The sequence below is a fragment of the Saprolegnia diclina genome (genome assembly GCF_000281045.1).
Source record: "Saprolegnia diclina VS20 unplaced genomic scaffold supercont1.30, whole genome shotgun sequence".
In the NCBI taxonomy this organism is placed as follows: domain Eukaryota; phylum Oomycota; class Saprolegniomycetes; order Saprolegniales; family Saprolegniaceae; genus Saprolegnia; species Saprolegnia diclina.
The window spans coordinates 172,530-197,972 of NW_008246097.1; the positions used below are offsets into that span (position 1 = coordinate 172,530).

Genomic DNA, 25,443 nt, shown 5'->3' on the forward strand with positions numbered 1-25,443 from the left:
CATTTCCTCTTTGGCGCCATGGCCCACCAGCTCTCCGCCCCGCCTGCGCCGCTGCAGGCCAAGGTCAAGCAGCTCAGCGTGAGTGACGACGGCATGGGGGTGCGGCAGCCCGCCCCGGTCTCGCCAGCGTCCGAGGCCCGTGGTGTGCGCCGCGCCCCGATCAACGACCTCTCCGTCGAGCCGGACGACCATCGGGTAGCGCACGCCGCGACGGTGATTCCGAAATCGGTCGAGACCAAGGCCGTCATCATGAAGGCGCTCAAAGGGCACTACCTCTTTAGCTCGCTCGACGACTCGGAGATCCTCGACATTATGAACGCGATGAGCAACGTGCAGCACCACGCCGGCGCCGACATCATTTTGCAAGGCACGCCCGGGAACGTATTTTACATCCTCGAGAGCGGCGCTTGCGCAATCCTCGTCAACAACGAAGTCGTCGGGCAGTACGCGTCCGGCGACGCCTTTGGCGAGCTCGCCCTCCTCTACAACAGTCCGCGCGCGGCGACCATCAAAGCACTTGCGCCGTGCAGCCTCTGGACGGTCGACCGTACGTCGTTCCGCAAGATCCTCGCCACGACGGCCTCGACGATGCAGTTGTCGCGAGTCCAGTTTCTTCAAAACGTCGATTTGCTGCAGCGCCTGAGCAACAACCAGCTCCAGAAGGTCGCGGCCGCCATGAAGCTCGAGACGTTTGCCGATGGCAGCTACATCATCCGGCAGGGCGAGGAAGGCCACCTTTTCTACATTGTGGTCGAAGGCACCGTGCTCTGCACGACAACGACCATCAACGACGGCGAGAAGCCGCTCATGAGCCTCACGAAAGGCCAATACTTTGGCGAAATGGCGCTCATGCTCAACGAGCCGCGCCAAGCCAACTGCATCGCAAAGGGCAAAGTCGCTTGCTATGTCCTCGGTCGCAACGAGTTTACACAGCTCCTTGGGCCGCTTCGCTCGCTCCTCGACCGCCAAATGCGCATCCGCGTGCTTCGATCTGTGCCGCTCCTCAACTACCTCACGGACGACGAGCTCGACCTCCTCGCGCACGCGCTCCGCGTCGTCTCGTACGAAGACAAGGAGCAGATTTTGCGCCAAGGGGACGCCGGCGACACGTTTTACATCATTTCCGACGGCAAAGTGAGCGTTCAGAAGACTGGCATTGAGATCATGCAGCTCCGGTCCGGTGAGTTCTTTGGCGAGCGAGCGCTCTTGTCGAAGGAGCCTCGGGCGGCCAACTGCTTTGCGAATGGCCACGTCGAGTGCCTTTGCCTCGACCGGAGCGCGTTCGAGCGTCTTCTCGGGAAGCTCGAGCACATTTTAACACGCGAGACGAAGCGCCAGCAGCTCATGCAAGAAGCCGTGCTCCAGGCAACGACGCCGTCGCACCAACAGGTCGTGCAGCCCAAGAAATATGCTCTCGCCGACTTTGAAAAGATCCAGACCATCGGAACCGGCACTTTTGGCCGCGTCCTCATGGTCAAGCACAAGACGACGGGCAAGACATTTGCGCTCAAGTGCATGCTCAAGGTCAACATCGTCGAGACGCACCAGCAGCGCAACGTTCTCCACGAAAAGAGCATCATCAACGAGTGCGAACACCCGTTCGTGCTCAAGCTCTACGAGACGTTCACGGACGCCGACCAGCTCTACATGCTCTTAGAGTTGGTCCAGGGCGGCGAGCTCTGGAGCTTGCTCTACGAAAAAGCCTACAACGTTCCCAAGGGGGTCTGCGGCGCGTTCGATCTTCCATCGGCACGCTTCTACATTGCAAACGTGGTCGAGGTCTTCCGGTACCTTCAGACCCTCGGCGTCGCGTACCGCGACCTCAAGCCCGAGAACCTCATGATCGACGATAAGGGCTATCTCAAGATGGTCGACTTTGGCTTTGCCAAGCACATTCCGTTCTACAAGGGCAGCCAGCTCTGCGAGCGCAGCTTTACGCTCTGTGGCACGCCCGAGTACCTCGCGCCCGAGCTCGTGCTCAACAAGGGGCACGGCAAGTCGGTCGACTACTGGGCGCTCGGCTGCCTCATTTACGAGCTCATTGCGGGGCGCACGCCGTTCCAGCACCAAGAGCAGCAAAAGATCTTTGAAAAGATCATTCACGCCAAGGCGTCGCTCAAGTTCCACCCCAAGTTTGACCCGCTCGCGCAGGACCTCGTGACCAAGCTCCTCGAGCCCAACCCGGGTCTTCGCCTCGGTAGGTGCCACAACATTAGTGTAGGATCATGGACGTCTATGGCTAGGGTCGTTGGCGGGTGGCATGATGGAGGTCGTCAACCATCCGTGGTTTGCAAACGCCAAATTTGACTGGAAGGCACTTGTCGCCAAGAGCATGAAGGCACCGTACGTGCCGACCATTAAGAGCGGCGTCGACGTCTCCAACTTTGACCGGTGCTCAGAAGGCGCCTCGATTCCCAAGTACACAGGGGAAGAGTTCTTTGAGAACTTTTAACTGCATTCGACGCAGCTACACGCACGGACCAACGTACACTGTACCACTTCCATCAAATCCAATGAATTCAATGTTTCCTTGTTTGCCTACTGTAAGCCATGTACCACAAAAGCAAGGAACGACGCGAGTGGTCACACCTGGTTTGGCACAAGATCAAGATCTTGGATCTTATTGGTGCTCTAAGTCGAGGTGTTTCGGATATTCGCCTTGCCGCGCTGTGGTCGTGCCACGTCAGATTGCCGATCGCATCCGGTAACCATGGACGCGATCCGGATACGAGTTGCGATCTTGAACGGACGACGGCGATGGCCTGCACGTTTGGCCCGTCGCACTGCTTCCATGAGACGTCGATGCTCATGGTGTGTGCCTATGTCTACCTCGGCGCGGCCGTCTTCGCTGGCTACATCCATTTGCGCCGGGCGTACCTCCGCGAGCATGGCCACAACACGATCTTATTGCCGGTGCGCCGCGTTCGGTTCTTCCCGCTCCTGCTCCTCGTGGCGTTTGCGGCGCGCGCTACGTGGTTCATCCTCCTCGACGTGCACGCCATGCAAGTTGCAGAGAGCAGCAGCGACGATGATGCGGACAATGGACGCTATCGCAACGTCATCGTCTTTGTGCCGCTCCTGCACATGACACTCGACCTCTACCCGCTCAGCGTCTTGAGCTGGAACAAGCTCGCGACGCTCTTGTATATCTCGGCCTTTACGCTTCTCGTGCAGTTTTGGGCCGATATGCTGCACCACACCACTAGCACGCACGACCAGTCGGCGCGGACGCCGGTACCGATCCACTTCGCTTCACGACCGACGCAGTGATGACTAGGTCCAACGCACCCGCCCGTCGCGCCAGCGCAACGTGCTCGTGATCGCCAACGTCTGGATGTACGCGGTCGAGATTGCGCTGCTGCTCATCAAGGTACTGGGTTGTCTTGCCAGTAGTACTGTAGATGTATGAGTTTGGCGATAGACAGTCTATCCCGATCAGCGCGAGTCGACGTGGTACATGAATTCGGACGGGTGGTGCACCGCCATCTTCTTCTGCGGTCTCGCCGGCGCGCTCGTACGTACCAACAACGCCTCGTGCCACTTGAAGCGCCTCGTAGGGCTACGACGCCTTCCGACTGCGGCAGTTCTTTGATGCGCAAGAGCATTCGCGTGTGGCGACCTATGTCGCGACGCGCGTGACGGTCTTAGGTCTGCTCTGCGCCGGCCTCTTCTTCCTCCGCGCCATTTTGTTTCTTTTGACGCCCGTCGCGTCGTTCGAGGCAACGGCAACGCCGTGGTAGGCAAGCCAAGAGGACGGAACGGGCTGCAAATGGCTGGCGTAGGCTGTTTTACGCGATACCCGAGTTGCTTCCTGGAGGTCTCGTCCTCGCGCTCATGCGCGTCAAGCACGATACCAACAATGGCAGCAGCTCTCGCAAAGGGCAGCTCTCGCCAACCGAACGCACGCCGCTTGTCTCGCCCGAGAACATGCTATCTGTCTAGCCAGCTCCAGGGATAGTTTGTGTTTAGCGTCGAGACGATGTACTAAAGTCGAGCACAATACACTGCTGCCCGCGAATGTGGAGGTGAGAGTTCTAAGTTCTTGGTATCGCCGCCCCAAGCCACGCTCGTCGTGCCAGAATACGAATGTATCTTGATCGAATCAACCAGTACTCGACCCTTGCATAGGTCGTTCTTGGTTGTCGTGTCCAAGGATGTGCTCGCTGACGAGAAGATTTCTATATTTTGATAATTTTGATATTTGTGATAAATTCATTGCATTAAATTGGAATCTCGAGGTTCGATTTGTCTGGAAATGGCGCCTGAGGCATCCTCCCGTGCTTCCTTCTTGAAGGAAAGCGTCTTCAAGGACTGGGTGTTTGCAGGTCCAAGCTTCTCCCGTTCCTGTCATCTCCTTCAACAAACACCACCAACGTCCAGCACATACAAACGACAAGTGCACCCGCCCTATTGACTTGGCACCCTCTGATTCGCTGGCAAAATACGCAGGTACGTTGTCCGTACTCTTGATGTTTGTATACCGCTGCCAAGGACTGGTCACTTGCTTCAAGTTTCGGCTGATCCGAATTTCACGCCCAAGCAAAGACGCGGTGACGTTATGACCCCACGAGTGTGACGCGACACTCCGAACGACGCTTTTGCACCTGTCGTTAGCAACGCTGCCTCGACCCTCGGTATTGCTGCAGCATCGCTCCGCCATCGACTGCTTGTCGGTGCTCACGGCGGCGTCGCCGATTGACCAGTGTTTCGCATGATGCAAAGCATAGTCTAAATACACGCAACGTTTACTTGATATTTGTATACCCATAGACAAAGCCCTGTTGCATCTCCCGCGTTTCACAGAGAGATGCCGAACAAAGCAAGAGCGACACAGCCTTATCTATTATCTACACGGACGGCGGAGTCGCTATGTCCTATCGAGGTTGTTGGTGTATGACGTGCAGATCGGCTGGATCGAGGCATCGGCGCTTCAAAGTTGCGTGTGACCAGCGTATCCAAGGTTTACTTTGTCAGAGCAAGGATATGTCCTAGATTCGAGCAGATTCCAGTCCGAATCTCGATCGCGTAGACAAATTGAGCTCCTTCTTATCCGTGGACGACCGCCCGACGCGACGTGGCAGTCATTTCCAAAGCTGCGACGACCATGGCGCCCAACGACCACCGCAGCAGCCCGCCAACCGAGCTCACGCCGCTCTGCGCGTCGCCCACCGTGCAGACGATCCTCGTCGTCAACGACAACATGCGCACCAACATCAACGGCGTCGTGACCATGTTCAACAACATCGAGGGCCTCGCCGAGCGCGACGGCTTCCGCCTCGTGTACCTCAACCCGAGCGAGTTCCCGCACTTTGACTGCCCGGGCTACCCGGACATCAAGATGTCGCTGCCCATTGGCTTTGACGAGAAGGTCGCCAAGATCGCGCCCGACTACTTTCACATTGCGACCGAAGGCCCGTTGGGCCTCGCGACGCGCATCTACTGCGACCGGCGCAACATCAAGTACAACTCGGGCTACCACACCAAGATCCCCGAGTACATCAACGTCATGTACGGCGTGCCCGAGAGCTTTGGGTACGCGTACCTCCGCTGGTTCCACCGCAACTCGGCGCGCGTCCTCACGACCACGTCGAGCATGGTCAACGAGCTCGAGCACCACGGCTTCTACAACCACATCAAGCCCATGACGTTTGGCGTCGACCGGCGTATCTTTCGAAGCGCGCTGCGCCAGCACGACTTTCAGGGACTGCGCCGCCCGATCTTGCTCAGCGTCGGGCGCGTCAGCAAGGAAAAGGGCCTCGACGACTTTTGCAACCTCGAGTACCCCGGCACCAAGATCGTGGTCGGCGACGGCGCGTACCGCAAGGAGCTGCAGCAAAAGCACCCCGAGATCCTCTTCACCGGCTTCCAAAAAGGCTCGGCGCTGGCCGAGTACTATGCCAATGCGGACGTGCTCGTGTTCCCGTCGCGCACCGACACGTTTGGCGTCGTCATCATCGAGGCGCTCGCCGTCGGGACGCCCGTCGCCGCCTACAACGTGACAGGCCCCAAAGACATTTTGGAGCACGGTGTCACCGGCATCATGGGCGACGACCTCCGCGCCAACGTCGACGCGTGCTTGGCCCTGAACCGGCGCCACGTGGAAGACGCGAGCGCTGGCTGGTCGTGGGAAAACTGCTGGCAAATCTTCCGCCGCCACCTCATCAAGCGCGACCACCAAATGGTCTTGTACTAGCGCGCGACGTTTGTTATGTGTGTGTTTGCTAATTATTCTTGCTTACTATTCCTTCGTCCGACTCTAGTATCTGTGAGAATACTAGTATCAAGTTGATACTTCTGTTCGATGCAAGTTCCTCCACGCCCTCAGCCCACCTTGTCGAGCCAACGCGCTGCTACGTCCTCCAGCTTACGAGAACCATCTTATATCCAGGTGCGTCTTGTCGCTTACTCGTCGGTGCGCTGCTTCTTGTGGGGCGATCCTTCGACGCAGACTTCAACGAGCGTCGGGTACGTCTCGGCCGCGTCGGCAAAGCCCTCCAGCGCCTTGGCGATCGCGCGGCGCACGTCGTCGTCGGCGTAGACCTCGGCCGGCGGCTCGTCGATCGCATAGAGCTTGTTGAGCTGCCGAAGCACGTCTTTTGTGTCCTTGTTCTCGCTGAGGAGGTAGCCTTTGACGATGCTCGGGTGCTTCTCGCTCCAGACCGCGAGGACGCTGAGCGGGAACGGGTCAAACGCATCTGAGAGCTTGGTGATGCACTGGAGCGCGGTCGTGTCGGGCACAGCGTGGAGCAAGAGGCGCAGGAGCCCCGCGAGCGCCTCGCCGTGCACGCGCGGGTCCATGCACGCTAGCACCTTGCGCAAGGCCGCAAGCACGCCCTTGTCCTTCTTCTTGGCTTCTTGCTCGACGGCGAGGAGCTCCCACGTGCTCTGCTGCTCGAACGCGCTCCACTGCAGCGAGCTCAGCAGTATCGTGGCCATGTGGTCGCGGAAGATCGCAAATTCCTTCAACAGCACGCGCATGCAGAGCGTACTGAGCTGGCACGGCGTCGCGATCGAGACGAGCTGGCGCACCATTGCATCCATGCGAGGGAGCGCGCCCCAGCTGCTCAGCTCCGAGCTGTGACGGAAGAGGAACGGCAGCACGCGCAGCACTGTGGTCTCGACGGCCGCGCCCGACGGCGTCGACGGCTGCTGCAAGAGCGACGACGCCAGCGCCATGGCCTCGTCCACGTGCACGCTGAGCGAGAGGTCCTGCAGAATCGCAGTCGGCGCTTCGATGCCCACGAGTTCGCAAAACGAGAGGTACGGCTGGAAGGCTTCGTCCGGCTTCTTGCCCGACTGCGTGCAGCAGTGCACGAGAAGGCGGTGACTCATGACCGAGTCGTGCTTGAACATGCCCTACGAGCAACCAGGGATGAGCGCTTGTGTCATACAAAAAGGTGTACGTGGAGCAGCGGCAAGTACAGCTGCGGCGGGCGCTGGAGGCACTGCTCGAGCACATACTGCGGCGTGGCCATACTCGTGAGGAAGGACCGCTCGAGGCACTTGTACATAAAGCCGCCGAGGTCGGTGCTCAGCGCGATCGCGTCTGGCGAGTGACTCCACGCCGTGAGCACGACAGCGATTGCATTGCAGAGCTTGTCGTTGTCGTGGGCCGACAGCAGCAACTGCAATGGCTCTTCGAATGGCCGGAGCGACTCGGGAAAGGTGACGGGCGCCACGGCCGTCTCGAGCGACTGCGTCCGCTCTTGGAGAAACGACTGCTCCTGCCACGCGTCCGGCTCGTCGTGCAGCTCGGTCGACGACGTTGTCGGCGATGCGTTGCCAGGGCTACGCGAAATGCTCGGGCTCGACTGCCCCGGCGACTTGCGCTGGTTGGGCGACTGCCGACTCGGCGATGGCTGATGGCGGCTCGGCGATGGCTGACGGCCTGGCGACTGGCGGTGACTGGGCGATGGCTGATGGCCTGGCGACGGCTGCCGCGGGGACGGCTGGCGCGGGGACGGCTGCGTGTACACAGGTGACTGCTGGTGGCTCGGCGATGAAACCGGCGACGAAGTCGTCGATGGCGGGTTGCTCTTGGGCGAAAAGTGCGCCGGGACCGCGCGTTGAAGCCGCGCAAGGAGCGCGTGGTCGTCCTTGATGGCCTCGATGACCGGGCTCACGCTGCGCATGACGCCCTTCTGGATGAGCGCGTGCATGCTTTGGCTCGCTCGGTCGCTTTCGCCCGCCTCGACCGCAGTCACGAGGAACGTGAGCATGTCTGTGACCATGGTCAAATTGCGGTTCTTGGTCGACTTGAGCTGCCGCCAATATGAGTCTTCTCGCCTCGTGATCGACTCGACTTACCAAAAGCATCATTGTTGGCTCGAGGTTCATCACCGACACATCGTGGACAAAGTAAATGTAGTCGAAGAACATGGCGTGGAGCGCACGCTGCTTTGCCAACGGCGTTTTGCTACGCACAAAATATATATAAGGGACCATTGCGCATGGGTATGTAGACCAGAGGAGGAAGATCCAGCCGAGCACGTGGTAGCGCGGCGTCATCTTGGCCTCGACGACCTGCGACGTCGGATGGTACACGGCGCAGATGTACCGCACCACGTCGGCGATGACGCCGCCGTTGAGCGGCCCTTGCAGAAACGAAGTTTGAAACCACTTTTGGTACCGGTGCGCGGCAATGTGCAGAACCTTGTCCGTCAAGAAGCGCAGCTGGTCCTGCATCTTGGCCGAGAGGCGGCAGATGAGAAACTTGGCCGGCGTCGGCGTCCCGATGAGCGTCGGAAGGTGTTGGCTCTGGACGTCGGCCCAGAGCGCCGGAAGGAGGTCCCGACAGTCGTACGCAAGGCGAACGAGCTCGCGCCCCAAGCCAAGAACGACAGCCTTTTTCTCGAGGAAGAGACGGTTGCACACGTCGAGGAGGTTGGCTGGTGGTGCCTATTCAGTCGCCCATGAGTATGGCAGAAGAGAACCGAGATACATACCGCAGAGGCCATGGCTTCGGGCACAATGCTTAGAAGCGTGTAGGTGGCATGCGCAATGACCGCGTCGCTGAGCGTCGTCAGGTGCGCGCCGAGCACCGTGAGCAACCAGCTCGTCAAGCACGGCGTCACCGAGAGAGGACCAATGTGGCTACATCGCGTGAGAGAGACTGTATGCAGAGGCATTGACGTACCGCATGAGGACGATGAGAAGAGTGTCCATATGCAGCGAGAGGCCTTGCTCGAGCACAAAGTACAAGTTGGCGCGCGGACCGCTCAGGAGCTTCTGGAAGCGCAATTCGATGAGCGACTGGAGCCCTTGCATCGTGGTGCCGCGGACAGCGTCGGTCTCGGCCACGAGCGCACGCAGGACGTGCCAGTAGAGGTCACGGTCGGCGGTCGACTCGGCCGTCAAGCACGCATACAGCATCGCCGTGTGCTTCTCAAAGCCCTGGCTCGCCATGATCTTGGCGAGGCAGGCGTCACGGTCCTTCTCGCCTTGCAGCGTCTTCTGCGCAGCTGCATAGTGCCACGCCCAGTTCCGATCCAAGTCGTCCGCAATATCAAGCGGCGCGTGCTGCAGCAGCTTGGACGACGGGATCGGGACCACCGCCGTGGTCGGAGCCACGCGACTCGGAGGAGGCGCAGACGTCGGCGGGGACGGCGTCGGCTCTGGCGGAGGCGGTCGGCGCGGGGACGCCGGCGGCGGTGGCGGGGGTGGCGGCGGTGAATCGCTCATCGGCCGAACAAATATTGCATCTGACGTTCGCGCACCCAGAAACACACATTGCGAAGGTTACACAAGCAACGCATCTGATTGGTCGCGGCCGCGAACTTGCAACGCGCGAGTTTGAACACGCACAACAGTCCACGGACGCTCTTGCTCATTCAACGAGCTGCAACGAGCCGCCGTTCGCGAGAGAGTCGACAGCCAGCTCGTATTCATCGCAGCGTAGCAACCGACGGTGCTTGCGAAGGCCCACCTTTCACAGCCCACAGCAACAACGTCCGCGGTCCGCTTGCACTGCAGGCCATGATCACTCTGCACGCTCGATCGATACGCATGGCTCTCACCTCTCGTGGATCCCGTGAGACGCTGATCGACGCCATCGTTGCCACAGTCGATGCGCTGCAATGTGCATGATGAGCTACCAGTACATTATTCGCAAGCTCTGGCTGCTTCAACCCAAAGTGGTGCAGATGAGCGCCAAGTGGCCTTCATCTTGCACAGGATATCATCAGCTTGTGCGCTTGCGTTTCGGCGCTGGGCTATGGCAAAAGGCCAAAACGCTGTTCTCTCGTATAGTTTAAACTCAGGCTTGCCTTGGCGCCTGCATCAATTCAGCGGGCTAGCGACACGAGCCGCGGTGCAGCGGGCGAGAGGCCTGCTGCGTGCCATGGGACGCAGTCACCTGAGACGCTCTCGGGCCCTTGCCGGTCGAGTATCAAGTGCTTGATCGTGTGTGTTGGCGACAAGGAAAGTCAGTTGTGGGAACACCAACGACGCGTTGATTGGCTTAAAAGAGACGGCAATAGCGGCGTTGATTGGTCGAAATCGCGTCTTTTTGCGTGCCCGGCCTATTACTGCATTTGGGCGACGAACGGGAGGCGTCGGTCGTAAGCATGGGCATCATGATCTCCAAGGTCTTCGCCTCGCTCTTCGGGAGCAAGGAGGTGCGCATCCTCATCTTGGGCCTCGACAACGCGGGCAAGACCACGATCCTGTGTACGTCCATGCGCTGGCGGTCGGCGTCGCCGGCTTATCCTCATGTGGCTAGACCGCCTCCAGGCCGACGAGATTGAGCAGACCGTGCCCACGATTGGCTTCAACGTCGAGACGCTGCAGTACAAGAACATCAAGTTCCAGGTGTGGGACCTCGGCGGCCAAACCAGCATTCGCCCGTACTGGCGCTGCTACTACCCCAACACGGACGCGATCATCTACGTCGTCGACTGCGCCGACGTCGACCGCCTCAACATTGCCAAGCAAGAGCTGCACGCGATGCTGGAAGAGGAAGAGCTCAAGGACTCGCTTCTCCTTGTCTTTGCCAACAAGCAGGACCAGCGTGGCGCGCTCAACGCGGCGCAGGTAGCACACATACGCTCTATTCGATCTGCCCTGCTCACTCGCACGTATCATAGCTCTCGGAGGCCATGGGCCTCTCGGACATTCGGAATCGCCAGTGGTCCATCAAGGAAACCACGGCCACCAAGGGCACGGGGCTCTTCGAAGGCTTCGACTGGTACGACCCTGCGAGACGATCATCGTTGGCTCAACCATGTCCTTAGGATCGTGACGTGCATCAAGGGCGAGTAAGAAGAAGTACAGTAGAGTCAGGGATGGCGCGTGTAGACACTCGTCGGCAATAAACCGTTGCATGTTGGTAGCATTGCTCGCACTTGCCACATTTACGAGCAGCACCAAAAGCGCTGCCAGAGACGCTGACTGAGCTATTGGTAGCTGCTATCTACGACATGGTTGGTATCTGCGACCAACCTGCTCTGCCCCAGAGGAGGTTGTGGATCGAACTACCGTAGGACGACGTACCAGGTACTGCAGCGCCTCTGCGACTCTACCGGTCGCACGTGGCGACATTCGCGCGACACGTCAAGCTTATATTCGCCGACTCTTGCCACCGCGACTACCTTGATGCTACTGCATATCCCATGCATGTCCGAGCGCTCGCCAGCCATCTCGGTCGCAACTGCATGGCCCTCGATGCTGTCGATTCCCGTGTCTCGAAGCTGTAGCCGAAACGATCGTTTTGATTGGCCAAAATGCCGTCATTGACAGAAACTTCGAGACACCGCTTCGCATACAAACCGCAAGCTTGTAGACTGGAGACGGCCACGGGGTCAGTTTATTGCTGTCATCAGAAAACCGCCGGCATCAGATTGTTCTGCAAAGGCAGACGACCGACGAGAACCAACGTCGAACACTGCGTCCACACTATACCTCCACACGCTCGGCTGTGCCCGTAGATCTACCTGCGGCGTCCACTCTCGGGACGCAGAACGGAGGTATTTGGCTGGTATTTTGGTGTTTTTTTCTGACACACGTACCCAGTTTGTCTCGGGATCGCATGAGAATGGCGCTCGTATCTCCGGCGAGGACGGCGGAAGGACCAAGCGGCGCAAGGAATCGCTACGTCACTAGTTCTATGTACGTGGCTGCCAAGGCGGTGGGCTACTGAGAGCACGCTCAACGTACCAGGGCAAAGGGGCAATCAACTGGTACAAAAAAGGACCGGCAAACCGAAGTTCGAAGCGAAGTGGTAAACCACGAGCGAGCCAGGCAGCGCATACAAATGCCAAGATATATGGCGCGTATTTTTTAAATAAAAAACGCAGCGTTGGGGATACAGAGTAGGATTCTGGGCCTACAGTCGATTCGGTAGCCGAAGTCAGCAGCCATGGTCAAGCAGGGCAGCGGGAAGCGCCACCGGTCGACCGAGTACGAGAGCGCGATCCACCAAGCGGTCTCGATGCGCGAGATGCTGCCGACGCCGCCGATGCTCAAGCGCATGAAGTCGGCCGAGTGGACGCACGAGATCCAGCCCGCGAGCGCGACGAGCACGCCATCGTCGGTGCGCAGCATGGACACGGGCGAGGTCCAGTCGTACCCCGTCGCGTCGACTCCGTCGTCGGTCAAGAGCATGGACACGGGTGACACGATGCACCACAACGTCTACTGCGCGCCGACGCCGTACGGCCCGTCGGCGGTCATGGCCCCGACGCCAACGTATGCGACGCCGACACAGCCTCCGCACCAGCTGCGCCGCACTAAATCGGAGCCCAAGCACCAGCTCGAGAAGCACGCGCAAGCGCATGCCCAGGCGCACCGCCAGCAGCTCCACCGCGCGCCGTCCGACCCGACCGCGGACACGGCGGCCCGCATGTGGAACTTTGAGAATTGGGAGTGCGGCAGTCGGTACGCCTTTGTGCGCCCGATGGGCCAAGGCTCGTACGGCCAGGTACGCCCTTGCGACAACCATTTGTCTCTCACGCGACTGTGCTTAGGTCGCGGAAGCGTACGACACGGTCATGAACCGAAGGGTCGCGATCAAGCGCGTGATCAGCGTCTTTGACCGCGCGCAGGACTGCGTCCGCCTCTACCGCGAGATTTACATTTTGCGGCACCTTCGCCATGCCAACGTGATTGCGCTCGTCGACGTGATCTTGCCGCCGAGCGATCTCTCGCGCTTCAACGACCTCTACCTCGTGTTTGAGTACGCCGACACGGACCTCCAGAAGCTCTTTTGCCTTCCACAATACCTCAACATCCGCCACGTCCAAGTGTTTCTGCACCAGCTTTTGCGGGGCCTCAAGTACCTCCAGCTCTGCCACGTCATCCACCGCGACCTCAAGCCGGCCAACATCCTTCTCAACGAAGATCTCTCGCTCAAGATTTGCGACTTTGGCCTCGCCCGCGTGTACGAGTCGACCGAAGACCAAGAGCAGCCGGCGCAGTCGGCGTCGACGCGCGACTCGTTCAACGACGCCGGCGACGGCCATGCCCCCAAGGTACGTCCGTCCTCGCTTTCCAGCGTCTCCTCATACTTCTCAGCTCATGCACCGCCAAATGACGCGCCACGTCGTCTCCCGATTCTACCGCGCCCCGGAGCTCATCTTGCTCCAGGTGCGAACTAATACCATCTCCCGTGTCGCATGCCCAATGTACCGTGTAGGACTATGGCCACCCCGTGGATATGTGGAGCGTCGGCTGCATCTTTGGCGAGCTCCTCAACATGCAGCAGGAAAACTGCCGCCACTACCAGGTACGCCGTCGCCTCCTCTGATTTTCGTGCTCATCCGATCGTATGATAGGACCGGAAGCCCATCTTCCCCGGCCGGTCCTGCACGACGCTCAGTCCCACCGACACGTCGACGTATACAAAGGAGGTACGTTGCGGATCCTGCGACGACTAAGAGCTTAGTGTTGCGTGTCGCTAGATGGACCAGCTCTACGTGATTTTCAACACGATCGGCACGCCGAGCGATTACGACATTGACCAAAGCGGCCGCTTCGCGCCCTTCCTGCGCCAGATCCCGAAGAAGCCGGCGATGGACCTGCGCGAGCTGTACCCCGGGGCGCCGCTCGAGGCGCTCGACCTCTTGCGCCAATGCCTCATGTTCAACCCCGCGAGCCGCATCACGGTCGACGAGGCACTCAACCACCCGTTCCTGCGCGAGGCCCGTCAAATGGGCGCGGCGGTACGATTGGAGAATGTGGACAAGTTGTCTATTTTATGTTTTGTAGCCGGTGGACCCGATGCCGCTCAAGATGCCGTTTGACGACAACGACGAGCGCTTGTCGCGGGACGAGCACAAGGCGCGCATTTACGCTGAGATTTTGAACTTCCGCGCCGTGGCCATGGCCATGGACCGACCGCATCTCAATGGCGACACCCGGTAATCATGTATTTAGCAGTATCGTCACCAAGAAAGCGCGTTGTGTATTGTGTACAAGTTGTCTTTTCAGCGCTCCTTCCTGCACGCTCTAGCAGTCAACAAACAGAGCATAGCCTCACTTCCGACTGCTGGAAGCGACCAAATCATGTCGATCACTTAAGGGTTTGGGTCCTCGACGAGCCGAGCGGTGTCAACTACGGCCGATCGGACGCTCTGCGTGAGGCACCTGCTCGTAGTACCGACAGCCAAACGTGCCAAGGTTGCCTGCTTGTTCGTACATGTGCTTCAGGAGATGGAGGTGGACAGTACTATCGAGGGTATGCTGGAGGGTCTGGACGAGTTGTCGCTGGGCTGGCGTTGTGGCGTGTTTTTAGCCGCGCGACCAAGATATGTGGCCGCCGGATACGAAGCGGCGAATCCGGTTGCCGCCACATCGTGGCATACAAGCATTGGCAGGTCGCCGCATGAGCACGCCGGGTGTGCACGAGGTCCAAGCGACGGCGCCCGCCGGGTCGCAGACGCAGGTCGCGACGGCCGCGCACGAAGCCAGAGCGCAAGAGGTGCTGCGCCTTCGCCTCGCGCCGCGGGCCCACGTCTCGTTTGACGACTCTGCCGTCGACAATGAATTTCTGGGGCGCAAGAAGTCCAACAGTACGAGCCTCTCCATCGTCGTCGTCGTCGTCGAGCGTGCTGCTGCGTAGAGTGCTGCATCTTCCACAAGAAGCGCGAGTTTGGCGAGAGCTCGAGCGAGAGCGAGCCCGACTCGGACGACTCGAGCAGCAGCGCCGAGGCGCGACGAACAAAAAAGGTGCTGCGCGCCAAGGCCGCGCCCAAGAAGAAGAAACACATGTGCTCCGCGCACAACTGCCCAGATACGAACCCGTAATACCACCTTACGATGTCGCCGTCATGACAAGCGTCGGTGCCCTGGCTACGACGACGAAGCGTCGACGCAAAGAACCGAAGCATCGCACCGTGGTGGCACCAAGATGGCGTGATTCCTTGAAGGAACACGCCGGTGCCGGAGCATAAACACTGCATTGCGTGCGCTTGCGGCCGGCGCCTCCATCCGGCGAACGCAGATCGTAGCCACCTCTGTCACCAGATTACACCCCCAGGGGGACTTTTCTGTGGTTGTTGACATTACGAGCATCACGCCACACGCTTACGTGATGTAGCTCACACTATACACATGCTACTTGTCGAACAGACGACAATAAGTTTAGTGTGCGACGTTTCATCGCGGTTTGAAGCGTCAGCCATGCGTCGCTCGTCAGCACCGCGTACTGGCCAGAGCGCCGCCTCGCTGCAAGCCCCAGCCTCGCTCCATGGGCCGCGCGAGGTAGCGCCACCCAACACCACCGTACTGCAGCGCAAGGCGGCTCGTGGGCCCGCGCCGACTGGTCAAACCACCGCCCGTACCGACACCACCAAGGCGCTGGCAGGCGCTATGCTAGCACCTAGCGTCGCAGTGCGGCCCGCCAAGCCTCTGGCCAAGGTCAAGACGGTGGATCTATGGAACGCTAAGATCAACCGGTGTCATGACCGCGCCGTCATTCACACCTTCCGCAACGCCGTCCTGGCTCTGGACTTGACGCTGTCTGTCGCGATCGGCGGTGGCCAATCGACAAGCCTCCTCTCGTCCACGAGCAAGAACAATAACCATGCGACGGTGGCACTGGCGCTCACGACAGCAACCCTCCCGATCGAGCCGCACACCACGCTTCGCAAGCTCACAACCATCTCTATCGCCGCGCGATCGCCCAAGACGTTGACGTTCATCGAGGCTGCGTACCAGGTACCGTCGTCGTCGTGGCGTCTTGTGGCGACGACAGATGACGGCACCGACCTCGGCATCTACCAAGCAATGGTACCGTCGTACACGCTCATCGCGCTCGTCTGGAAGGCCGGCCTCGAAGTGCTTCGGTACCACACCTCCTTCTCCTTGCTCGATGTAGTATATAGATGTATGGACTATCTAACTAGCGTACACGCGATTGCATCGCTGCCAGCCCTCGCGACGACGCTTCTTGGACGGGTCGTCGCACCCGTCTACGACGATGTTGACTCGCAGCACGGTTTTCATGGGTACACGATCGCCGTCACGATGCGGCAGCTGGATAGCACGGTACTCTGGGAGCACGAGTTCTACGCCGTCGACTTTGATCGTACCCAAGACGGTGCCACAGCACACCTTCTCTCGCCTGCGGTACGCAGAGCCGCTGTGTTTGCATCTGTGACGGGCGTGGGTAGGGTGCCTTCCGAGACAAGTGCCGGCTCTTGGCCGACCTGCCGCACCTCGCGATCGCTACGGATGCGTTTACAAGCCGCGCGACCCACTGTGTCCTCCTCGAGTTGGCGATGTGGGACTTTGAAAAATCGTTGCGTGCAGGTAGTTCATTCCGTTGCCGTAACGATGTGTGCAGACCCGTTGTATGGTGCTTAGCGACGAGCCACTGCGTGCTGCTACAGCGCGAACCGCAGATGGCCAATCTCGATCTGGACGTCCATAGCGCGCAGTTTCAAGACGCGATCCAGATGGGCTTCGAGACGCCGGACATGACGTGCCGTATCAACTGCGTCGCCTCAAAGAAACGTGCGCTGGTCCTGTCCGCCGTTGTCGGTCTCCGCCGGTCGTTTCTCGAGGCAACGTATGGCGTCCGCACCTAGCGACCACCCGCCTCTGCACGACCGTGCTGTGCATAAGAGATACTAAACTTTGCAGATCAAAGTGTCCACGCTGCTCCACACATCGTTCGAAGGTAGGACTGATGCAGGACACATTGGTCGACTTCGTGCGCATAGTTGAGCGCCGTACCGTTTTTATCACTTTTGCGATCGCGTGGACAAGTCGTGTTGCAGGGCTGGTTGTCGCTGCGGTTGAGCGTAATCGCTCCGTTTGCGCAGAGCTGTGATGTTAACCCGTGGGACACACCCGCTCGAAAGTGCACTTGGTCGCCAGCTGGCACGCAAAGCTTCGTGTCTGATCGAAAGATCGCCCACATGAGTGGCATCTTGCCCGATCGTCGCCACAGCATAAAGGACATCGCGACGCTTCGGCTCGGTTCGCTCGCAGTCTTGACAGCGGTGGAGGTGCGAACCATGGCACTCGTGATGCGTTTCGGCAGGTGGACGTGTAGACCATATGTCTACGCGGTAGTATTCTTATTTTTCGTCCGGGCCCTGTCTTTCGTTCAATTCACTAGACACGATCCACTGTAGTTATTGAAGAATATCGATGCGACGCAGGCTCACATCAGTGCCATCGCGTCTCTACGCCAAGTCGAAACGGACGATCGTCCGTGTGCGAAAGAAACGACCACGGAATGGATGGTGGGTGCGGAGGTGGAGACGGTCAAAGCGTGGGACGTACTACGTACGAGAGATTGTTGGCGTTAACGTGCAACGCGCAAAGGCCTTTACGTCTTCTCTTCGCAACGACGCCAAGACAAGAGGAGCCTACGTACGTAGTTTTAGTTTGTTCAGGTTATCCAAGCTAGTCGTAGGAACGATATCGCGATTACGGGGTATGTCAATTCATCAACACGGCGCGACCACAGGTGGTGTGGTCGCGCCATCCTGTCCATCACCGATCGTTGCACCGGTAGGGACGGAGGAAAAAACCGCTTTTGCTGCAACGATTACTTTTTCTGTGTCTGCGTTTGGTAAACTGTGTGATTTGTGCTCCTACCGTTGTATGTCGTCGGTGCAGCCAAGGAGAAAGCTTCCATTTCGACGGCAGCGATCCGCGTCGATCTGCGACTTGGCGACACAGCTCTTCGCCGCAAACGGGTATTGTCTCAGCGTGCTCATCTTCAACAACAGGGATTTAGCGAGATCCCACTCTTGGGTTTGCGCCGATTACTATTTGCTCAGTTGCCGATCCGCGCGCCACCGAGCACTTGCCAATACGACTACACACTCCCTCGAAAATGCTCGCACCGATGCCGCCGACGATGGACATTCTCAAGACACCGAAAGTTGTGTCGCCTTTGGGTGTTGTCGATGAGAACGTCAACCAAGGCGCGTGGTCCAAGGAAGAGCACGAGCGGTTCTTGATCGCTGTGCAGCTCTACCCGGAAGGCCCGTGGAAGGCGGTCGCCGAGATCATCCAGACGCGCAACGCCAAGCAAGCGCAGACGCACATGCAGAAATGCAAAGAGAAGCTCCAGCGCCGCTTCAAGCGCACGTCCAGCGCCGACTCGGACGACATTGAGCCGTATGTGATCCACCGCTCCAAGCACTCGCAAAACTTGCGCATCCCCGAGCTGCAGCCAATCCCGTTCGACCACCGGCTCGCGATGCCCGGGAGCTTGCTCAGCGACTGCTCCATCTCGATCGACGCGGCGCTCGACTTTTTCCTACAAGACATGACGACGGCGACGTCGCCGTGATGCTATTTCTTACACTATTTTATTGCGCGAGGCGACGGCGACCCATCGGTAGAGCTCGTCGTCTCGTGCGCACGTGATGATATACTCAACAACGTACCCTTCTTGAAGCTTGTATTTTCCTTTTCGAATACTGTCGTCGTGCTCGATGTGGCACCTTAGAAATCCTTTTGTCGAAAAGACTCGTGCTGTCAAATTTGGTTTCGACTGAGAGGCTAAAAGAGAACGTATCAAGTACGCTAACCCAATGCCCACTGACGCTAACCGGTATTTCTACACCTTGAAACTCGTCATATACATTCGTGGTGCTGACGGTTCGATACTTTGATGGTATTTCAAGAACCGGTGGGCAAATGCAGGGCAAATTTAGGGCAAATGATAGCCAAAAATGGATACTAAGCATCGATTGCGATCAAGTAAGAAACATCTGGCCCGTTTGCATCGCGTTGGCGATTTCCCGGAGGCAATAATAATATTAAAATCCGAGTTTCGCTAAATTGATACGAATTCACACATCAGCTCCCTCGAGTTGTCAGAAACCATGCACGCGTGCCGACTCGTCGGCTTACAGAGTGTACGCCTTTTCTGTGGCCTGACGCAACTGCAGCGTCCATGACAATGCGACGGCGCTCATCAAAGTGCTCACCGTCTCTGGTGCCCTTTCTAGCTACCAAAAAGGACGTGCACGACCGCCACTGTTGCGCAAGCGGGTGGCGCTTGCGAATCACGCTCGTATTTTTACCACCAACATCACGGTACGCGTCCCATCGTTGCCGTCGACACTCGACTCGACTTCACGAGTCCAGCTGTACGCGTCGACTACGAAATGCGACGACGACTTGGGTGCGAGTAGATTGAGGAAGGAGCACATCAATTCGTCGTTGACGCGACACCGACGACCCGTGTACGCAACGAACGCCAAACTTCCGTCGACAGCCTCGCCGTGTCAACGGGTGGTATAGTACTGTACTACATTTGATGGATGCTGTGCAAAACCAAGCGCAAAACCCGACCAAGGTTGCTGCTTCAATCGACCAAACAGTACTCGTCGTATCGCACCCATCGGCTTGTCAGCTCCCACGGTACCCGGAACTTGGCAATGTGAAACCATGAAGTGTCTTTGACGCGCCATCGTTGCACGCTCGTGGCGTCGTCACCGCGACGACGAACGCCATCGAACGCGATCGGGTTCTATAGTACAAACCTTGGACGGCATCATCGTGCGCCACTCGACTCTTCCCGGCCATTTGGGGATTTTGGGTCGCCACAACGATATTTGCTGTGGCAAAGTGATTTTCAAGAATAGCTGCTGCAATGGCAATCTGGCGGATGTGTATGTTTTTGCCAACACGTTTGTAGGCAGTAAGTAGGACGCCGACGCTAGTTCGTATGATAGTAGGAACTGGCGGCTTAGATTCGCCAAAGACATGGCTCGCAAGGTCGAACAGGACGACTAATGACTCATTCAAACCTTGAGCCTGATCCTGTGACCAGCAGCGGTCGCCCTGGCGCCATGCATATCAGGCCCGCTCGTCCGTCTACTACATATCGACGCGGGTCGACGGCGGTTGCTTGCCCACATGGCCATGCCGGTGTACGTATACTTGTAGCAGCGTTATCTTTGCGCCAGCTGCGCCGCCTCCCCGTCTACAGCTCGCCTTCGGTTCTGCAGCTCGCCTTCGGTTCTGCAGCTCGCCTTCCGCTCACGCGCGACGAGCACCGACGCGCCTTGCTCTATTGCCAGCTAAAGTAATACATCGTTGCAAGCCAACTATGTTCAGGAACTGCTATGGTTGGTCACGTTGCGGGACCAGCCTCGCGGGCAGCCGATCCGTGGAGACGGCGAGGTGCCACGGCCGCCGCCAGCCGACGCCATGATCCTTGAACCTCTCCACAGATTCAGTTTTGCACTGCCCAAGCACGATCGCGTCGCGCATGCTTCCCCCACCATCGCCGTCGTCGGAGACCGTCTCCAAGAAGCGGCCGCGCGAGACGAACGAGGGCGCGTGGTCGGCCGACGAGCACGAGCGCTTCCTCATGGCGCTCCAGCTCTACCCAGAAGGCCCGTGGAAGGCGATCGCAGAGATCGTCCAGACGCGCAACGCCAAGCAGACGCAGACACACATGCAGAAATGCAAAGAGAAGCTTGTGCGCCAGCACCGGCGCGACCACGCCGACGACGAGCCGCTCACGTGCGCCCGCTCCAAGCACTCGGCCAACCTCAAGGTACCCGCGATCGAGCCGATTCCGTTCACTGCGCCCAGCGCGTCACTCGACGACGTCGTGACCGACCTCCCGCTCGAAGACGCACTCGACTTCTTCTGCAACCTCCCCAACGCATGACCGCCCACAACCCTTTCTTGATGTCTCCTCTTGTTGACTTCCTTGTGTAATGTGACGTATTCTTGCTTCGACTCCGCTATGGGCGCTCGCATGGCGTGGATGGCGCTCAACGGGATAGCAACCAGGTCGATGGGCGCATCTCAAGCCCTCGGGTGCATACGCTGTGACACTGCAACGTCACCAGTATCTTGCTGCCAGTCCGAGACGCAAGGTGAATCGTGGAACTTCAGGAATCGGCCTGAGCGACGACACCATGGTATCAATATCGTCGTTGATACATCGAGCGGGTCACGACCTCATCAAGTCTGCGACCACCATCCCAGAGACTTGCCACGTGCTGTTGTCGCCGTCAAGATACAGGTGGCACCTTGCCGATTCCCTTGAGTGCACTCGGTGGGTTTCCGCTTCGAGCCCCGCAGGTGGTGGGTGACCCGTTCTTTCTCCTTGGCATCGGAACTACCTCGGCGGCTCTGGACGAACCACCGCTGCCACCCCAGCCAGCGTGCGCAGCGGTTGTGGTGCTTGCGCGATACCATGTCGAGCACAATGCATCGTCGTCACCGTTGCATCGTATCGCTCTGCCTAGTACGCGACCGCAGCGCCTCGTACGACGCCACGCAGGACGCTTTACGATAAGAACCGAGTGTGTGGAGTAAGAAGAAATGGCGGCGTTGCCAGCTGCCACGTGTGCCTCGCTCAAGTGCGATTTGATTAGGTACGCCCGTTTGAAATACCTTGGTGTTTGTATACTGACGCCAGCGGGGAACTGCCGTGGCGAAGCGCGTGGTCGCCCTCAAATCTGGCGAACTTCAAATCGGACGTGCAAAATATATTTTATGACTTGGAGTTTGTAAAAGATAGTATGTCTTTTAATAAAACGCCCTTGGACGGCCACCGGTCAATTCCTCATTTGCGGAGACGCGGCGATGGCAAGTCGGACTGCGCTCGCCGTGTGCGTCATGGACGGCGAGACCGTGCTGCAGCGCTCGATCACGCAGATCCTGCCGAGCATGACCTTCCACGAGATCCTCGCGGCCTTCGCCGGCGGGCGCTTCGCCGCCTGCGTCGCCGACACCCAGGTCAAAGTCGGCGACGCTACCTCCAAGTACGCCAACATGCACACGGAGATGGACGAGGCCGACATGCACATGACGTTCGAGGCCACGCTCGACATTGTCGGCGAGATCAAGAAGATCGTGTACCTCCTTGGCGTCGCGCCAACGCCGCCCGTGACCGCGGCGCCGGCGAACGAAGCGGTGTCGTTGCCGCCGCCTCCGCCCGCCATCCCGTACGTGCAGCGCGTCCGTAGCCGCAAGCCCAGCGAGTCGGGACAGACGTCCGTGGCCAAGCAGCGTGTCTTGACCGAGGTCGCAACCATCATTTACGAAAACCTGCCCGCCGACACCAAGTACGTCCACCTTCCGTCCAAGTACACGGTGCCGAGCGAGCCGCCGTTCCCCGCCCATCTGCACGGCGCGACCCTCGACATTGCGCTCTTTCGCGAATGGTACCGCAAGCGCCGCCTCGAGCCCGACGTCGTCGAGGTCCTTGACGCGCTCCACTTTGTCTGGGACCTGAACCAGTTCAAGTGGGATCTCCATCTGCGCTGCTTGCAGACGTTCCGGGCGCTCAAAGGCCACCTCCGCGTGCCCGATCGGTTCGTCGTGCCGGCCGACGACCCAGCGTGGCCGAAGGACCTCGTCGGAATCCATCTCGGGCACGTCGTGCACAACATTCGCGGCTACGGCATGGAGAGCAAGCAGGCGCGGTCGAAGGAGCTCGAGGCGCTCGGGTTCATCTGGGACAGCCACGAGGCCACGTTCCAGTCGCACCTTGTCGCGCTCAAGCGCTTCAAGGAGCTCCACGGACACATCAAGGTGCCCCAGTTCTTTGTCGTGCCGGCCGACGACGAGACGTGGCCAGCCGAGTTTTGGGGGCTCAAGCTCGGCCGCGTCGTCATCAACTTGCGCCAGCGGCTGCCATTATTGCCCGCGTCGCGCAAGCAAGCGATGGACGAACTCGGTATGGTGTGGTGCGCGAGCAAGAAGTTTAGCTGGGAACACCGGCTCCTCGGTCTCGAGACGTACCACCGGTACTACAACCACCTCAAGGTCCCCAAGTCGTTCCAAGTGCCCGAGAACGACCCGGCGTGGCCCAAGGAGGTGTGGAACATGCAGCTCGGCTGGGTCGTCAAGGACTTGCGCAACAAGGAGCACACGATGCCGCTCGTTCGCAAGCGCAAGCTCGAGTCGATGGGGTTTGTCTGGACCGTCCATAACACCACCAAGGCGACGCCGCCGCCGACCGAGACGCCGCCATCGCTCGTTCAGGCGCTGCCCACCGGCCTCCTCACGGACAACATGATGCTCATGATGCCAACACCGACGCAGCCGATGATGCACCATCACATGCCGTTCGACCATGCGGCAGCGGCCATGCACCACCACCATCACCAGCAACAACAGCAGCAGCAGCAGCAACAGCAGCAGCTGCACCACCAGTTTCAGGTGCACAGCCGAGGCTACAACATGTAATGACAAGCAAAAATGGTTAATTTATGCGGCAAAATTACGTCAAAACTCGGTGGTCGCCGCGCCGACTTGGACCTCGTCGTCGTCCTCGAGGTAGAACGTCCCAAGCGCCTGTTGGAAGATGCGAATCGCGCCGTCCGTGTCGCCCCGCGCGTGCAAGATCTTGCCGAGCAGGGTCAGCACCGGTCCGTTCTGCCCGGACGGGTTCATCTTGAGCACCTGTGGGGCCCGATCAGCGGTCTCGATTTCGTATGAATATGTACCCGTCGCGCAGCTGCCTCGGCTTCCTTGTCCGAGTTGACACTGTGCAGCGATCGGGCGAGCGCCAGCCACACTTTCGGGTCGTGCTCGTGGACAGCAAGGCTTTTGCGGAGCTCGACAATCGCACTCGAGTGCTCTTCCTTCTCGGCGAGCGCGCTGCCTACGACAAGCAGAATGTCCTTCCACCGCCAGCAGACAGTGTGAGTACCGAGCAGAAAATGCGTCTGCGCGAGATCCACATGAGTCGAGGACTTGTCCTACACGGTGCCATGAGACGACGATGGGTCTCGCAAGACGGCGTACGCTGATCGAGGACCCAGTGGTCGAGAGCGTCGACGACCGCAACCGCTCGATGCTGCTGTCCACGTGCCGGCGCGAGTGCTGCAGGTACCGCGTCTCGACGTTGGCATGTTCGATGCTCTCGATGAGTTCGTGCTTTCGGACTTCAAGGTCTTCGGCCGACCCTTCCTCGAGGCTGTTGAGGCGCGGCGCGGTTCGAATCCTGGTGCAATGTATCAAGATAGTATCAAGTCAACTTGATACAAATACCGCGGAATCGCCTTGGAGGGCAAAAGCGGCATGGCAAAGTCCATGGTGGAGTCGGCTTCGAGGAGCACGGGCGTTGTGCTGCGGCGCGGCGGCGGCTTGAGCATCGACATGGTCGTGTGGGACCGCGCGCGCGATGGCGTCGGCGGCTCTTGGCTCTGGCGGTGCGACGCCGCGTCAAAGCAGGTCGTGCACACGCGCTGGGGCACGGTAATGCCGAGGTACGGCAGCGGAATGCGCTTGTTCGAGTGCGCGCTGCACACTGAGACGCCGCACGCGCGGCAGTGGTGTCTCGCCCGGAACGTGCTAAAGCGAATGTGGCAGACGTGGCACGCCTTCTCCTGCTTCCAGCGCGGCGGCAGCGTGGTCTCGGACACGAGCGCCGAGGCTTGCCGCCTTGGTTCAAGGCCCGATGCGATGCGGTACGCGTTCTCGTGCTCTAACAGCCAAATGTACGCCGGCGACTGGACCTTCTCCGCGAGATCGACCGGCGTCTCGTCGGTCGGCGTGTTGACGATGAGCGCGTCGGGGTAGGCTGTGATGAGCCGGAGGAGGATCGCGTCTTCGACCTTGGCTTTAACCGCAATGTGCAGCGGCAAAAGGCCGCCCTTGTTGATGCGCATCGCAGCCGCTTCGTACGCGTCGAGGAGCGCGTCAATGGCGGCGACCGAGACCGAGCCATCTGTGCACGCCCAGTGCAGCGCGAGCATGCCAAAGTCGTCGCACTCGCGCGCCACGTGCTTCTGCTCGGCGAGGAGGTCGACCAGCGCCGACCACTGCGACCGCTCGGCCAGCTCGATCGCGGCGCGGGGCATGGCCGTCAATCTTCTGTGTCAATGTATTGTGAATCAAGGCAGTTCGCTTCTCGATAGAAACCGAGTCCGGCGTTTCTGATTGGTCGTTTTGTTTTCCAGGAACCAATCAGAGGCGCGGACCGTAAGGCCAGTGTTGATGCCGCGCGTCGGATTGGTCCAAAAGCGTCGAGCGGGGCGATTGGTGAGATGGTGCGTAGTCAGT

The 25,443-nt window shown here is 59.3% G+C and overlaps 12 protein-coding genes across 13 annotated transcripts; 10 read left to right on the top strand and 2 right to left on the bottom strand.

Annotated features, from left to right (window-relative positions):
* On the top strand, positions 1-2,541 carry SDRG_09404 (AGC protein kinase). Its single transcript, XM_008615336.1, has 2 exons — positions 1-2,197; positions 2,244-2,541. The coding sequence occupies exons 1-2, from the start codon at positions 19-21 to the stop codon at positions 2,450-2,452; spliced, it is 2,388 nt and encodes a 795-aa protein (XP_008613558.1). The 5' UTR covers positions 1-18; the 3' UTR covers positions 2,453-2,541.
* Positions 2,542-2,739: 198 nt separating this feature from the next.
* On the top strand, positions 2,740-4,030 carry SDRG_09405 (hypothetical protein). The gene is made up of 5 exons (XM_008615337.1): positions 2,740-3,234; positions 3,278-3,370; positions 3,422-3,514; positions 3,558-3,736; positions 3,783-4,030. The coding sequence occupies exons 1-5, from the start codon at positions 2,758-2,760 to the stop codon at positions 3,940-3,942; spliced, it is 1,002 nt and encodes a 333-aa protein (XP_008613559.1). The 5' UTR covers positions 2,740-2,757; the 3' UTR covers positions 3,943-4,030.
* A 986-nt stretch (positions 4,031-5,016) lies between these two features.
* On the top strand, positions 5,017-6,328 carry SDRG_09406 (hypothetical protein). The gene has a single exon (XM_008615338.1). The coding sequence runs from the start codon at positions 5,105-5,107 to the stop codon at positions 6,191-6,193; it is 1,089 nt and encodes a 362-aa protein (XP_008613560.1). The 5' UTR covers positions 5,017-5,104; the 3' UTR covers positions 6,194-6,328.
* SDRG_09407 (hypothetical protein) lies at positions 6,199-9,690 on the bottom strand. Its single transcript, XM_008615339.1, has 6 exons — positions 9,137-9,690; positions 8,946-9,093; positions 8,465-8,898; positions 8,308-8,416; positions 7,404-8,261; positions 6,199-7,356 (listed from the first exon to the last, which is right to left on the bottom strand). The coding sequence occupies exons 1-6, from the start codon at positions 9,679-9,681 to the stop codon at positions 6,403-6,405; spliced, it is 3,048 nt and encodes a 1,015-aa protein (XP_008613561.1). The 5' UTR covers positions 9,682-9,690; the 3' UTR covers positions 6,199-6,402.
* Positions 9,691-10,500: 810 nt separating this feature from the next.
* SDRG_09408 (ADP-ribosylation factor 1) lies at positions 10,501-11,427 on the top strand. Its single transcript, XM_008615340.1, has 4 exons — positions 10,501-10,668; positions 10,721-11,031; positions 11,085-11,185; positions 11,232-11,427. The coding sequence occupies exons 1-4, from the start codon at positions 10,566-10,568 to the stop codon at positions 11,257-11,259; spliced, it is 543 nt and encodes a 180-aa protein (XP_008613562.1). The 5' UTR covers positions 10,501-10,565; the 3' UTR covers positions 11,260-11,427.
* Positions 11,428-12,311: 884 nt separating this feature from the next.
* SDRG_09409 (CMGC/MAPK protein kinase) lies at positions 12,312-14,411 on the top strand. The gene is made up of 7 exons (XM_008615341.1): positions 12,312-12,916; positions 12,963-13,466; positions 13,510-13,581; positions 13,631-13,720; positions 13,770-13,844; positions 13,896-14,156; positions 14,203-14,411. The coding sequence occupies exons 1-7, from the start codon at positions 12,356-12,358 to the stop codon at positions 14,356-14,358; spliced, it is 1,719 nt and encodes a 572-aa protein (XP_008613563.1). The 5' UTR covers positions 12,312-12,355; the 3' UTR covers positions 14,359-14,411.
* Positions 14,412-14,710: 299 nt separating this feature from the next.
* On the top strand, positions 14,711-15,324 carry SDRG_09410 (hypothetical protein). Its single transcript, XM_008615342.1, has 2 exons — positions 14,711-15,005; positions 15,056-15,324. Exons 1-2 carry the CDS (start codon positions 14,744-14,746, stop codon positions 15,238-15,240), a joined length of 447 nt encoding a protein of 148 aa, XP_008613564.1. The 5' UTR covers positions 14,711-14,743; the 3' UTR covers positions 15,241-15,324.
* Positions 15,325-15,342: 18 nt separating this feature from the next.
* SDRG_09411 lies at positions 15,343-17,113 on the top strand. 2 transcript variants are annotated; one of them, XM_008615344.1, is made up of 4 exons: positions 15,343-16,280; positions 16,341-16,563; positions 16,608-16,746; positions 16,801-17,113. In XM_008615344.1, exons 1-4 carry the CDS (start codon positions 15,547-15,549, stop codon positions 17,022-17,024), a joined length of 1,320 nt encoding a protein of 439 aa, XP_008613566.1. In that variant the 5' UTR covers positions 15,343-15,546; the 3' UTR covers positions 17,025-17,113. The 2 variants fall into 2 exon arrangements, with proteins under 2 accessions (XP_008613566.1, XP_008613565.1); XM_008615343.1 differs by having other exon boundaries at positions 15,343-16,563.
* Positions 17,114-18,210: 1,097 nt separating this feature from the next.
* SDRG_09412 (hypothetical protein) lies at positions 18,211-18,917 on the top strand. The gene has a single exon (XM_008615345.1). The coding sequence runs from the start codon at positions 18,287-18,289 to the stop codon at positions 18,746-18,748; it is 462 nt and encodes a 153-aa protein (XP_008613567.1). The 5' UTR covers positions 18,211-18,286; the 3' UTR covers positions 18,749-18,917.
* Positions 18,918-20,680: 1,763 nt separating this feature from the next.
* On the top strand, positions 20,681-21,088 carry SDRG_09413 (hypothetical protein; the record flags this gene model as incomplete). The annotated part of the gene is made up of 1 exon (XM_008615346.1): positions 20,681-21,088. One exon carries the CDS (start codon positions 20,681-20,683, stop codon positions 21,086-21,088), a length of 408 nt encoding a protein of 135 aa, XP_008613568.1.
* Positions 21,089-22,014: 926 nt separating this feature from the next.
* SDRG_09414 (hypothetical protein) lies at positions 22,015-23,622 on the top strand (the record flags this gene model as incomplete). The annotated part of the gene is made up of 1 exon (XM_008615347.1): positions 22,015-23,622. The coding sequence occupies one exon, from the start codon at positions 22,015-22,017 to the stop codon at positions 23,620-23,622; it is 1,608 nt and encodes a 535-aa protein (XP_008613569.1).
* SDRG_09415 (hypothetical protein) lies at positions 23,623-25,280 on the bottom strand. Its single transcript, XM_008615348.1, has 5 exons — positions 24,430-25,280; positions 24,184-24,382; positions 24,089-24,137; positions 23,883-24,040; positions 23,623-23,838 (listed from the first exon to the last, which is right to left on the bottom strand). The coding sequence occupies exons 1-5, from the start codon at positions 25,239-25,241 to the stop codon at positions 23,662-23,664; spliced, it is 1,395 nt and encodes a 464-aa protein (XP_008613570.1). The 5' UTR covers positions 25,242-25,280; the 3' UTR covers positions 23,623-23,661.
* Positions 25,281-25,443: the final 163 nt, after the last annotated feature.

Coding starts and splice junctions, on each gene's coding strand:
- SDRG_09409 (XM_008615341.1), top strand. CDS start 12,356: ATGGTCAAGCAGGGCAGCGGGAAGCGCCACCGGTCGACCGAGTACGAG. Junction 13,845..13,895: donor CGTCGACGTATACAAAGGAG/GTACGTTGCGGA, acceptor GCGTGTCGCTAG/ATGGACCAGCTCTACGTGAT. Junction 14,157..14,202: donor CCCGTCAAATGGGCGCGGCG/GTACGATTGGAG, acceptor TATGTTTTGTAG/CCGGTGGACCCGATGCCGCT.
- SDRG_09410 (XM_008615342.1), top strand. CDS start 14,744: ATGTGGCCGCCGGATACGAAGCGGCGAATCCGGTTGCCGCCACATCGT. Junction 15,006..15,055: donor GGGGCGCAAGAAGTCCAACA/GTACGAGCCTCT, acceptor GCTGCTGCGTAG/AGTGCTGCATCTTCCACAAG.
- SDRG_09412 (XM_008615345.1), top strand. CDS start 18,287: ATGCTCGCACCGATGCCGCCGACGATGGACATTCTCAAGACACCGAAA.
- SDRG_09404 (XM_008615336.1), top strand. CDS start 19: ATGGCCCACCAGCTCTCCGCCCCGCCTGCGCCGCTGCAGGCCAAGGTC. Junction 2,198..2,243: donor CAACCCGGGTCTTCGCCTCG/GTAGGTGCCACA, acceptor GTCTATGGCTAG/GGTCGTTGGCGGGTGGCATG.
- SDRG_09408 (XM_008615340.1), top strand. CDS start 10,566: ATGGGCATCATGATCTCCAAGGTCTTCGCCTCGCTCTTCGGGAGCAAG. Junction 10,669..10,720: donor GGGCAAGACCACGATCCTGT/GTACGTCCATGC, acceptor TCATGTGGCTAG/ACCGCCTCCAGGCCGACGAG. Junction 11,186..11,231: donor CTCTTCGAAGGCTTCGACTG/GTACGACCCTGC, acceptor CCATGTCCTTAG/GATCGTGACGTGCATCAAGG.
- SDRG_09407 (XM_008615339.1), bottom strand. CDS start 9,681: ATGAGCGATTCACCGCCGCCACCCCCGCCACCGCCGCCGGCGTCCCCG. Junction 9,094..9,136: donor CTTCTCATCGTCCTCATGCG/GTACGTCAATGC, acceptor CACGCGATGTAG/CCACATTGGTCCTCTCTCGG. Junction 8,417..8,464: donor GGCTGGATCTTCCTCCTCTG/GTCTACATACCC, acceptor TTTTGTGCGTAG/CAAAACGCCGTTGGCAAAGC.
- SDRG_09406 (XM_008615338.1), top strand. CDS start 5,105: ATGGCGCCCAACGACCACCGCAGCAGCCCGCCAACCGAGCTCACGCCG.
- SDRG_09415 (XM_008615348.1), bottom strand. CDS start 25,241: ATGCCCCGCGCCGCGATCGAGCTGGCCGAGCGGTCGCAGTGGTCGGCG. Junction 24,138..24,183: donor CCACTGGGTCCTCGATCAGC/GTACGCCGTCTT, acceptor GGCACCGTGTAG/GACAAGTCCTCGACTCATGT. Junction 23,839..23,882: donor CCGAGGCAGCTGCGCGACGG/GTACATATTCAT, acceptor CGGGCCCCACAG/GTGCTCAAGATGAACCCGTC.
- SDRG_09411 (XM_008615343.1), top strand. CDS start 15,547: ATGCTACTTGTCGAACAGACGACAATAAGTTTAGTGTGCGACGTTTCA. Junction 16,564..16,607: donor CACACCTTCTCTCGCCTGCG/GTACGCAGAGCC, acceptor GGGCGTGGGTAG/GGTGCCTTCCGAGACAAGTG. Junction 16,747..16,800: donor TGAAAAATCGTTGCGTGCAG/GTAGTTCATTCC, acceptor TATGGTGCTTAG/CGACGAGCCACTGCGTGCTG.
- SDRG_09405 (XM_008615337.1), top strand. CDS start 2,758: ATGGCCTGCACGTTTGGCCCGTCGCACTGCTTCCATGAGACGTCGATG. Junction 3,235..3,277: donor ACCAGTCGGCGCGGACGCCG/GTACCGATCCAC, acceptor AGTGATGACTAG/GTCCAACGCACCCGCCCGTC. Junction 3,515..3,557: donor GCGGTCTCGCCGGCGCGCTC/GTACGTACCAAC, acceptor AGCGCCTCGTAG/GGCTACGACGCCTTCCGACT.